The sequence below is a fragment of the Electrophorus electricus genome, chromosome 7 (assembly GCF_041902795.1).
Source record: "Electrophorus electricus isolate QZ-2024a chromosome 7, ASM4190279v1, whole genome shotgun sequence".
Lineage (NCBI taxonomy): Eukaryota > Metazoa > Chordata > Actinopteri > Gymnotiformes > Gymnotidae > Electrophorus > Electrophorus electricus.
In genome coordinates, this window is record NC_137503.1 from 27,065,441 (window position 1) to 27,077,939 (window position 12,499).

The 12,499-nt window shown below is 39.5% G+C and overlaps 1 protein-coding gene across 5 annotated transcripts in view; it reads right to left on the bottom strand.

Moving 5' to 3' along the window:
• Positions 1-9,780, bottom strand: part of ryr3 (ryanodine receptor 3) — a 70,720-nt gene extending 60,940 nt beyond the window's left edge. For 3 of the 5 annotated variants that reach the window (XM_081717499.1, XM_081717497.1, XM_081717496.1), the window contains exons 1-2: positions 9,208-9,779; positions 1,876-1,995 (exon numbers count right to left, since the gene is read on the bottom strand). In XM_081717499.1, coding sequence (XP_081573625.1) covers positions 1,876-1,995; positions 9,208-9,255 — 168 coding nt within the window. In that variant the 5' untranslated portion in view covers positions 9,256-9,779. Of the gene's footprint in view, positions 1-1,875; positions 1,996-9,207 lie in introns of all 5 variants that reach the window. The other 2 variants (XM_026998958.3, XM_081717495.1) reach the window with 1 other exon arrangement.
• Positions 9,781-12,499: the final 2,719 nt, after the last annotated feature.

A 12,499-nucleotide genomic window follows, 5' to 3' on the forward strand; every position in this document is an offset into this window, starting at 1 on the left:
TTATAGCAATATATTGACTCAAAACACACTTATAATGAAAGCCTATTGGTAATTAAATAATTTTTTTCAAGATTTTTTTCAATGCTTTACAGATACCATGAAATGTAAATTAAGATTAGGTTGAAAGATCCCGGTATATGATTGTCCAGACAAATTAATCCCTTTGACTCACATGTCTTTTTAAGCAATCAAACCTACAAGCTCTTTTCTCACTTGATCCAACCACCTTAGAGATTGCATGAAAAGTCACTTACTGATAAATTTAACATCACAAGCCTCAACCAATTCTGGCGTTTTTTTTCCAGTCATGATGCCTCTGGTTGGAAGATGAGATGTGTGTTTGTGAGACATTAGCTTTGCAATGAACCTGCTGACCTCTGACCTCACATTGGCTTAGTTTGGAATATGAGTAGGAATGAGATGCTAATATTGCTAAATGGGATCTTTGCTTCTTTCAGTAAACTGAGAGAAACAGCAGTGACAGAGAATATAAGACCAACCTCTCCAACATCAGTGGCTCAATTTTGACCATTCATATGTGCCGGGCTTTACATTTCAATGACCAAAGCCAAATAATGGCATAGTTGACGGTTTTATGATGATCGTTAATTCATTATTGAGAGTCCATGTCACACATTTAATAAGTGAGTCAAGCCTCCCTGGAGGGATTCATTTATTGATATAAATCAAGGTATAAACCATAGAAGAGATAGTGTAAAGGTGTGGGGATGTACTACAGCAAATCCATCTGACTAATACTGTGCATTCCACAGCAGAAGTAAACAAATAAGACTAGCATGTACTCAACATTGTGTTTAATTAAACAGGCTGGTTAATTGTTCTGAGGATTCCAGTGCTTCATAGAGGTATTTCTGCTGCATGCACAAATGCACACAGACACACACACACACACACACACACACGCACACACAAAATTTGGTGCATAGATATTTTTTTGAAGGATGGTGAAAACATACTAACATACTATATTTATAGCTTTGCAAATCCTCTTATATCTCCACTCTCAGTTCTACATGTGTGGAAAACAAAGGTCAGAGGATTCAGATCTGTTGCTGTTGCCATGGTTTTGCACACATGCATTTCCTCCTAAAATGTAATAAATTCCTGCAAAGCCTCCGTTTCACATTAAACCAAATGTGCAATTGCTGTATATGTAAATGTGCAATTGATGTATATGAACAATCTGGTCGTTAAACAAACGCACGTAAATTTCACTAACAGTTTTATTATTCATCCATTCATCTTTGGCATTTTTGTACAATCAAACTCTCCTCTGGTCGTGGAACATATAAATCTTAGAATTATTTGGATTAAATAATCAAAACTGACACGTTTAATGAAATATTATGTATATTATGAAAATTTAGGGCATGCCTTTTGCAAACTATGTACATGAGGCACCAAAGTGCGGGTAGTTGATTTCACGCAGCCGAAGTTGATCAGTTGATACCTCACATCAAAACTCTTTTCAATGTTGTATGACGTTTCATGAATCAGACCTGGCATAAATCCTATGTCATTCATATGAGCCAAATCTGTGCTCATTCGTATGCAACTTTAATGAATAAGCGGCAATGTCTCTATTTGCATTCATGGTAATTTTTACATTCGTACTAATTTTCATATGTGATCTTATTTATGTGCTAATTTACCAGTTTAGTTAACCAATGTAATACTGGTTTGCTAGTGAAAATGATAGCCAAAGTGATTTATTGAAGTGTCATCACCCAGTCATTAAACATCGCTTGTTCAAAAGTGATACCCAATGGCCTAGCATTAAGTGATTTTCGGATTCCAGCTTGTCATATGTCTTGTCAATATCTCGTATCAGTGCTGCATATTCTGCGGTCATACCTTGGCTTCTGAGGTTGGTTCTAGGTAGCACAGTCGATTTCCGAGGCCCTCAGCAGAGAGGCAGAATTTGCGGTTCTCCTTCTGAATGGTAGCAACACACTGGAGCACCACCTCGTCATCCTGCCAGCAAGGAACACAGCATTACAAAAGCTCTCCAGTTATAGATGCTTGGTCAGTTTTGACTAAAAAAAAGCCCAGTAACAAATTTTGGCAAAAACGTTGTCTGCAATGCTATAACTAAAGGGAAACATAGTTGCTTCGGTGAGGAAGTAGAAGCATTGATGGTTTCTGACTACACAGTCGCCATATCTCTGCAGCCTCCCCGGCACACGGCGTGCACACTCTCCATAGCAATTTATCGATTCACGTTTCATTTGTTTTTCCCGACTGGCCGCGCTCTGTCCTGCCAGCTCATGGACTACATTAATCTGAGCCGATGGTTGCCATGGCTCTGTTCCGCACTATCAGTGCAACAGCTATTCATTAAACTCAGACATGTCATGGAGGTTCATCATTCAATGCTCATTTATCCTTCATCACATGTTACAAGGAAGAAGGTCCAAGACGCAAGAGCGATATTTAAAGCTGCGGGGTCCATTTTGATGTAAAATTCATGAGATGGTGACACCATTGTAAGCAGCACCTTTTCTTCTGCCAATCTGCCATGATATGCACAGCTGGTCTGGGTAATAATAGTTGACTGTTTAGACTTACCTTTCATTTTACTAAAACCAAGCACTGCTGTGTTGTTATTATGCAGGCCTGTCATTCCTGAATTATATATAATATTTCTATAGCTCATATATGCTTTCATAATTTGCTTATTTTTCATAATTTGCAGTTTTTGTTTCTTGTTAGTTGCTAGTTAGTTGTTAGTCTTGTTTAGTTGCATTCAGTGATGAAACATCTAAAAACATAGTAATATATCAAACAAATCCAGCAGAGGAAAGTTGGATAGCTTGAACAGAAAAGGTGCATAGAAAATAACCAACAATTTTTTTAATCGAATGGCTTAATTTTCAGACTGTTTTCTTTCACAGGGGCTTACAAAAATCCACATCAACTTTGGTAATGCAACTGCCTCATTGCCAGACCACTTATTTCTTCTAAATGCTTCTTGGTCATCATTTTGGCATTTCCTAACCTTAAGTGTAGGCTAAACTTGTTAGTGTAAGGACCTTGTCACCTCTTTAAAACTAAGAAATTCTGTGATATAAATATCAAAATAGCATTAAGGCAGCCACAGGAATTAGTAAGTTATACCTTGTGGCTACCTTGAAGCATGTATAATCAAAACAAGCCAAAAATACATATGTGGACATAAAGGCATTGACACAAAGTATAGCAATTACTCCTCCTGAGTAAGATTTTAATTCTAAAACTGTAGCTACAGTGTTCTACATTTTAAAGGGGAGGTGTGGCCCTATTCTCGTTGCTTAAACTGTTCCCATGCCAAGGAATCTGGTGAATCTGTGGCGCAGTGATCCGGAAAGCAGCAGCAGAGCCATCTGTTAGACAGCTAAGGGGCAGCATCAGAGTCTATCTATAGGGCGGAGGAGTAGTGTGTGCATAGGTGGCAGGAGAAGGGGCAACCTGACCCCGGCCTTTAGTCATACGTTGCCTCTATTTCGTGTTGGTGGCCAATGAGACTCCGTGGTGCTCTGGGCTTTGGGTGCACTGGTAGCCAGGGCCAAACCCTGCCACATGCCCATTTCCGCGCCTGTGCGTTTAAAAGCAGGTGCTGCGGCCTCCTCCGGCTCCTTCAACCCCCCCGCACCACTTCCTTGCTCCCATCTCAACGTCTGCCTTTAAGGACGTGAACAGGTGTCGCGCTGTGTGGCCTGATGCCTCCAGGAGGCTGTAACCCGAGCAGTCTTGATGTGCGACAGTACCAAATAAATGTTCACGACTCCTTCAGCCAGGCCACTGACATGAACTTGAGAAAAGCTGAATATACAAAATCCACCATAATGTTGTTATATTCAACAACTTTGTGCATGATCTTTTAGTGCAGATCTACTTCAAACAGTACTTTTCAGAATTGCATTGCTTGTAAATGTCAGACAAGGTGATAAGTGGCACTTGCACACACTCGCATTAGAAGGGTTTTAGCTTGTTTGTCAAACCCCAGTGTGACATGGATCAATCATTTTGTAAAATTATTGACTATAAACAGGTTTATTTGATTGGAGCTAAGGAAATACATAACAAGGGTGTCCAAAGCTACCAATGAACGCCTACCATCCGAAGAGTTTTGTTTCAACCTTAATATGGCACACTTGGCTCTAGTATATGCTTCTGAAGATCCTGTTGAACTGGATGCTGAACTGTTGTGTAAGATTAGGACTTAAAATAAACTATTATTTAGGGGGCATAACAAACCTGGGGTTTAGATTAAAGCTCAATATGTATTCCTTCATTCTCTAAATAACTCATGTTTGTCCCGCCTAAAGCACATCTCTAGACAGACTACTCCCACTCCTGTGTCTGACAGATTAATAAAATAGCTGGCTCCACATAGATCACATCCAGAATACAGCAAGTTCTACCACTGTAACTCATTTCAGGCTGCTTCCTTAACTAATAATAAGGTGTTTGGGGGATAGATAAGTTCATATCTTACACGGAGACCCTCCACTTAAAAGACGTGTCACAAGGAATGAAAATATGGAATGCAAAAGCCATTTTTACCCGAGCTGTCAGTCATGCCAATAGTGAGATTTTATTCTCCATTGTCAGGATGACACAGCAGAAGCCGTGTTATGAAGAGGGACCCCACTGTCCTGAAACACTGCAGAAATAGAAGCTAGATCTACACTGCAGAGGTGCATGAGCAAATGCCCCATCTTGCTCTCAACTGTATTGCAAATTGAATTTTCCCATCCTTTCTTTCCATGCATATTGTTTAAAAAGAAGAGGCATGCAGTGAGAAAAGGTCTTGCAAGCATGGCTGAGTGACCCCCATGAACACTGACAAATGAAAGCAGCAAACACGGCCAGCAGTGGATAGGACAGAGGGTATCTCTGGTTGAATTTGAAATATAGATGCATCAGTTCTGCTCTGTGTAGAATCAAGAGGCTGGGTCCTGTGTGCATGGGGCAGTGTTTATTATAGCTATGCTACTAGGCACGTGCTTCTGTCTAGCGGCATCAGGCAAATAGGTTCATGACCTTGTGAGCTATGCAATATGTACATGCTCAGTAATTTTGTAATCTGACCACATACAGTATCGAGTAATGTAGCAATTTGCTTCCTAAACAAGTTAACAGAAAGATTTTTTCCATTCAATTTAAAAATAAGAAAAATGCTTTAAAATAATAATGACGTTACATTTCAGTAAAGTTGCCCAAATACATTTTTAAAAGCATAGTAAACTGATGAATGCAGCCTCTGTCCTGCTCTCAACTACTCAGGTAATCCTATATCTAATCCAGAAGGAGTGCGGCCTTTCTCTTAGAAGCTCATGTCAAGTCAATTATAAACATGATCACCCTTGAATCCACAGTGGGGAAAGTGATTGATGTGGGAAGACATTGTGTCCTTCAGCACAGATGGCTCCTAGCCCTTTTGGGACCAAACCCATGCCAGGGAGCACACCAAGGCAGTGACATCAGAGTCAGTTTAATAAAACTCAAAGGGAGCCGGGGCAGATGAAGCTTGGTGAGGTCAGGAGCCTGGACACCTTTGAGTCACCTCATCCGTCTCCTCTCAGCACCTTAAACGGCCTTGCTCTGCACCCCCAAACAAAAAGCCATTCAATGTATCCATTATTTTGTGTGTCTCTACCACAGCTACTGATCACAAATACACATGGTAAGAACCCCCCAAAAACATTAATGTAACAGCAAAAACACACAGCATCAAAGCAAGGGAAACGTTCTAGTATAATATACTTTGTATAAAGTATATTCTAGATTTATCATAAGACTTCCTCGGAAATGGAAAATGTACGATTGCCTTCAGCTACCATATAACTGGAGATAGATCAAAATGGAGTGGCTAGATTATCATCTAGTCAAGAACAGCTGAAAAGAAAAACAAAGGCTTTCATGAAATGATGGTCATGAATCTACTGATCTGATAGCGCACAGTCCTGCACGGAGTTGATATAAATGCTCTCCAAAAAGAGAAAAGAGTTCAGACTTTTAAGGATATTTTTTAGAAAACCACATCTACCAAACGTGAGAACAACCTGCTGTGTTGTGTACTATAAATAATAAAGCATTTGTCCATTTATGTAAGCAGGAAAGTCACCAAGAAGCCCATGAAGAAGTGTATTACGTTTCATTGTTGATTGCCGTAAGTGGCTCTAACCAAAAACAGCCTTCCCTCAGTTCGATTAGAAAGGTCAACCTTTATAGATTATGCAGATTTAAACTTTACTTTGTGTTGTGGATTTGTTATTTGGTAATGACAGGGAGAGTTATTTTAGACATACTGAAATATTCTAATTGGGTATTTTACTAATAATAATTGGGTATTTTTATCTTGGTTGCTGGTGCAACAACATTTATTTTAACAGGGTAAATGTGTAATAGACACACATGCCACACAGTGGGTATCATCGTTCCTTGGTTGTTAGCATATTTGCTTCTCAGCCCTAGGGTTTGGGGTTTGAGTCCCTATCTGGGTGGAGTTCTCCCTGTGTCTGTATGGGTTCCCTCTTGGGTCTTTGGCTTCCTCCCACAGTCCAAAAACATGGTGGTTAGGTTGACTCGATACTCAAAATTGTCCTGTATGGATGTGACCTGTGTGTAAGTGTGTGCGTGAGTGCATGTGGATGTGGGGATGTGGTTTCCGTTTGAGAGTATGCTGTGCACAAATTGGCTGCCGCTTCTCATTGGTGTGTGAGTGAATGTAAAAGCTGATATCTGTCTGTAAAGTGACCTTGAGTTTGAGAAAGGTGCTATATAAATGGAATAATAATAACACCCATATGAACTATTTGAAGTATGTAAGAGTTATATAACTTATGTAATACTGAATGATTAGGTAAAAAGTCCAGTACTCTGAATAATAACTAATAAATAAACATCTAATAGTAAATAGTAATAGTAAATTGAAATAAATAACACTGATCAGAGAAAACAGCTTCACCATGTTGCAGTAATACTACTCAAGCTGCACAATTTTAACCCCAATAAAAAACAAGTGGCTAACTTAGTTAGCTAAGCGAGCTGATGCAATGGCCCTGGGAGAGGCTGGTGCCAGAGAACTGTGTGTGTATGCGCAGTGGAAGCATCAGCTTTTAGGTGGCTAAATTTAAACCCTGGAGTCTTGTCTTGGAATGTAGAGGGCTTCCAGAACAACATAAACTCCAAATAAGCCCACTGCTACTGTACTGGAGCTGCCAGCAGCACCTAGGCAAAAGGTGTCCCACCAGGTGAGAGAACAGTTAAGTTCGGGGAGGAAGGACAAATGTCCAAACAAGCAAACAGTTAAATAAACAATCGAATAAATAAATAAAGATTTACATAAGCATTTACTTATTGCATTAACAGGACCTGATATCAGCTAAAAGCAAATGACACTAAACACTGCTGAACCTGAATTATGATATGAACATTGTATGGCCTACTAAGACACACAATGGCACTATTATATTTTTATGCCCAACAGTTAGACAGCAGCCTCCCAAATTTAAAGCCTGAAATGGGTCATATTTTATACCAGTCTAGAGGTTACTGGGAGAACGGGCTCTACTCTCATTCTTTGAGCACTTCCATATAGTGACTAGATGTCTTCACTGGCTGCTTTCACCACCAAGGTCAGACCACACACACTTGCCACATGCAAGACCTTGTGGCAAACTGTTATTTTTGCTACATCCTTGTAATTTTTACATGGATGTAGCAGAATGGTCAAATAAGTTCACCCTTAAATGACTCCGTACATTACTGTCAGGCCTTGGCAAAAAAATCTGATTAAAAAAAATCATGAACAGCCTTGTAAGGATTGAATATGTATTTTGGCTGTGAAACGCAACATCTGATGGTGCACAACAAATGTTCTAGCACAATGGCTGACTAGCACAATTGCAAGAGATATACAATATCTTCACAACATCTTAAAAAAAAATCATATTCTCATAGGTCTACATTTATATTTTTCTCCAATTAGCCTAAATTACCTTTAGCTGCATCAAATGTGTGAACTCATACGTTTCATGAATGGAGCAGTCATAATTCATTCTTAACCCTCTCGCAACTTTGAGTGTCATCAGATTGTTAGCATACCACTGGAATAGAATCTGAGTGTTGTGAGTTATTACACAGCAAGCACGCTAAGCAGTCTGAGGTGACAATTAATCCTGGGGAAAATGTCATCTTAAATAGCCACCTTTGCAAAGGGGGGGTGGGGTGGGGGAGTTCACACCTATGGATTTATTTTCTCTGCTGTCTAATACAGCCTCATCCATTACACACCAAATAAAAAGTAAATCATGTTTAAAAAATATAACTGAGACATACAGTAGCTGTCTTTTAATAACTTAAGTGCCATATACAGGTAACCACTGTCAGCAACTGGATTATGACATATCTCTTCAAAGACAACCACCAAACATGTAAACACGTGTATACAACTGTCAATTTTTCAGGGCTAACCAAGAGTGACGGTCAATCATTACCACAAGAGCTCTCATCTTATTATATCGATTACAAAGATAACTGCGATGGTCGGACGTATGTAGCCAATGTACTTAATCTGAGTCCTGCAACAGAAATAGAAAAGGCCGAATATGAACTAGAATAGCATATTTGATGTATGGCCATATAGGAATAACGCGTACAGCACGTTATCTCGTGTGAGATAAATAAAGCTAATTTACCATTTATCATTTAATCTAATGGGGGTTACGGTAAACATACCCAATCGTGAAGCAGATACCGTAACAAATTATCTGTACAAAAAAAAAAAAAAAAAAAAAAAAAAAAAACCAATACAATTAAAAAACTTTTTAGCGAGCCTTCAAATGCTAGTCCGTTTAAGTTGCTCCTGCACCTGCAGTAAGTGGACTCATCTGGATTCCTATCCATGCGCTTTAAGGACAGGTGCGTTACGAGCGCAGTAAACTCTGCAACTGCATCAAGTTCCAAATTAAGGTAAATCACGAATAATATACGACATAGCAAATCATTCCCACATAAGAGAAGAATACAACAGAAGCGTTGAAAATGTAACAGTACTGATTGTCTTCGACCTCCCAAATCCGATGTCTCAACATTGAATGTATTTTTTTTAACGACCCCATGCGGAGTCGCATTAAAATACGCCGTATCCAAAACTGCAACTGACTTCGTTCAGTCAGCACCGATCATTGCCGTACTTACAGTTCGTAAGAACTGAATTTCATCTTCCCCTTCTCCGCCTTCAGCCATGGCTGTTGATGAGTCTGCCCAGACTCTAAAAGCCACCACCGACAACACGCAACGACGCGGTGCTTCTGCGCTTCTCCTCTCCTGCCGATATTAGCATAGGGCTAATCCAAAGCCATATAGGGTAGACCGGGCAAACGCACTAGCGCCTTACACAGTTTCACTCACGCTGACCACCGTTACGAGCGCTCTGATGATGGCAGACTGCTGCTCCTGCTTCACATCGGTCCCTCTTTCAGAAACCAAGAAACGAGACCCATGCGTCGAGTCTTTTAATTAACTTCAAGGCTATAACGAACTCATTAGCTAACAGGTTGGACATTTGTTAGTGGCTGTCATTTGAAGACAAGTCGTAAGTGAGAAACATTCAGTCAAGAGTATGTTCAGTATAGATACAGCGCCTAAAACACTACCCAGTTTAAAGACCGGATCGACAGCAGTGATGTTAAGTGCGCAAATAGTCTATATTTAACAAGGATCTTCATCTTAGGGACTACCAGCGCACTTAAAACGCACTGTATTTATAAAAGGCATACACTAACACTTCTGTAAGCTTATGCGGGTAGACATCTGAATAGCTATTAAATAGACTTGTGACAGACACTACACGATTCCCAAATGCAGACTTACCCAGTAACGCTGCGCTTGCCACCATTCAAAAAGCAATAAGGCCATCTGGCGGGAATTTTGAGGCATTGTCGTTTATATATTAATATTTTCTTTAAAACCGGAGCATTTACTGATTTAATCATTTAATTAATTATAAATATGTGCAGGTTACATTTTAACTATAAGATAGACAATCTGATTTGCAGAAAATAAATATCCAAAGCTTATCTGTCACACCTTACTTCAAGGTCTATATAAAGGTAATGCCAACGAGATAAACCAAATTAGACATGGTTTACGACTAGATGGCAAAGCGGCTGATAACGCATCCAGGAGCGACCCAAAATAAGGTTTTGTTACTTGACTTGTAACTCGATTTGTATTTTATGTTTAATTGCAGAAATTTAATTATAGACTAACGTTGATAGAGACTGATCTAAAAGATGTGACTTATTCTTTGCACCAGACTTTGCACTGAAATTGCAGTTTGAGAGAAAGTTGGACGTTAGTACTTACATTAGAATTCGAGATACCCAAGAAACAAGTACTACCGTGGCCACTGAAATAGTGCTGAGGTTGAATTTGCTGAGCTAATCTTCACGTGACAGGTATTGCATCAAGTGTAAATAATGTTTCCTAGCTAATAGTGTAGATCTGATCTGAAAGAGAATAGCAGAGGTAGTCAAACAGCAACATGATCGTGACGGTATGTTTTCAGCACAGAACAGGATTCACGTTAAACCTTAAAACATTTTATCGACAAAAATACATTTCTTGCATTTTAGGCTTAGAGTAACTAATAGGATCTGTAAGACCTAAACGTAACTATAGGAAGCTGGCATTTCGGAGCTTCTCGCCACATATTTCCTGTTTTGGAAGGTTATTTCCTTTCCATCCTATAACAATGTGCGTGGTACGTTCATAGAAGCGATATCAGTGTAGAAGACTGTCAGATTGTAATTAATAAACAATGTTTTATAGTTCCAAGGACATGCCATGAAGCATAAAGACTCGCTCAGATTGTCAATTGATAAGACGCTCAGATTGTTAATTGATAAACAATGTTTTATAGTTCCTTTCATAGTTTTATGGTTTTAATGTTCAAGAAAGATTTAAATTGTTTTTGAGCCATGGGTTTCTCAAAACACTCTCTTGCAACAAAGAGAAAGCACTCCGTGTGCACGCTTTGGAAAGAAAACACGTTAATGAGAAAGGTCATTGTATGCTTTAGTGTGTAATTCTGTTTCGTTGTACAATTGAATACACCTTTATTGTTGATGGGCCACTGGAGGTATATTAAGGCAAATTCTCTTGAACTTCTTTTACTGAATGCACCAATACCGTCACTCAACTGTACAAACAAATTATAAAGCAGAGCAGGTGTAACTATTTCTTTTCTCTATCTGCAACTTCCAGGATCACTCTGAGGATGGTGTGGTTGCATGCGAAAGTAAGAGAATAATTGGTTGCAGCAAAGTACTAGGTTTTTCTGACACAGACAAGGTCAGAAATGGGACACTTACATAAATACACTGGCTGGAGGACCAGGTTATAAAACCAATGTTGCTAAGGGGAATCATCAGGGAAAGAAGAATTCTGGTCTCCTTAACAACTGGGAATTTGACAGTGCCTGATGAAATGGAAAGAGATTGTGTTATTTCTGCAGTCTACAGCAAAAGCTCTATATTTCTCCACAGGCCTGAAGAACATCCACCACTAATTTGAGGTTGAAAGAGCTTGTGCAAGAGGAACACTGGGAATGTGAAAAAGAGGTTGCAGAGTACAGCTGAGCTAAGCTTTGACACAGCCACTGAAATACTCTTACAAAGTCCATTCAAGACCACCAAGGAAGCAAATGAAAATCATATGTTCTCAGATTCTGGATTTTAAAGCAGTATGTTATCCTTTTGGTTTTTTCCAACAGTTCATATTTATCAGAGTGTCAAACATGTTTGCTACATGGATTTGGGCTTGCATTGTGTGTTGCCAGAATATGTTAATAGCCTATACATTGGTGACTGTTTTACTGTATATTGTTCTGAGAATTCTCCAGAGGAGATCAGTCAAGGGGTGTAGTGTTGAGTACTGTAGACCCATTCCTGGCAATTAGAGACTGGATGGTGAAAGAAAACTCTTTGATGAAATATGGATTTAATAAGTCTGATGAGCAGCTTGCCACATCAAAAGTAAGTACTAAGATAGGAGATTTGGAGCATATTATTCAGTTGGACAGCCTCATAAGTTCAAACCAGCTCAGAGACTACCCTGCTTCCCCACAGGACACCTCATCCACAGCTGGACTGGAAAGCAAAGACAACAAATTACTCATGCTACAGGCTCAGGACAGGAAGCTCATCCAGAAGGAGGTTTGCCACATAGGGTTGCCTTATCTTGGAGGAGAAGAAATTAATCAAAGTTCCAAGATATCTTGTGAGGTTGGTAGTTCAAAACCATTTACATACCCCATGCTCACTGAGGTGCACAGTAGTCCTGAACTGGAACCTTGTGATAGCTCTTAGAACAAAGATTAGCACTAGTGGAAAACACTTTCACATTGATAGCCCTGGTGCTAGACAAGCAATTTAAGATTTTTAAACATTCCATGTGTTGAAGAGAACAACTGGGGGTTCAGTCTGTA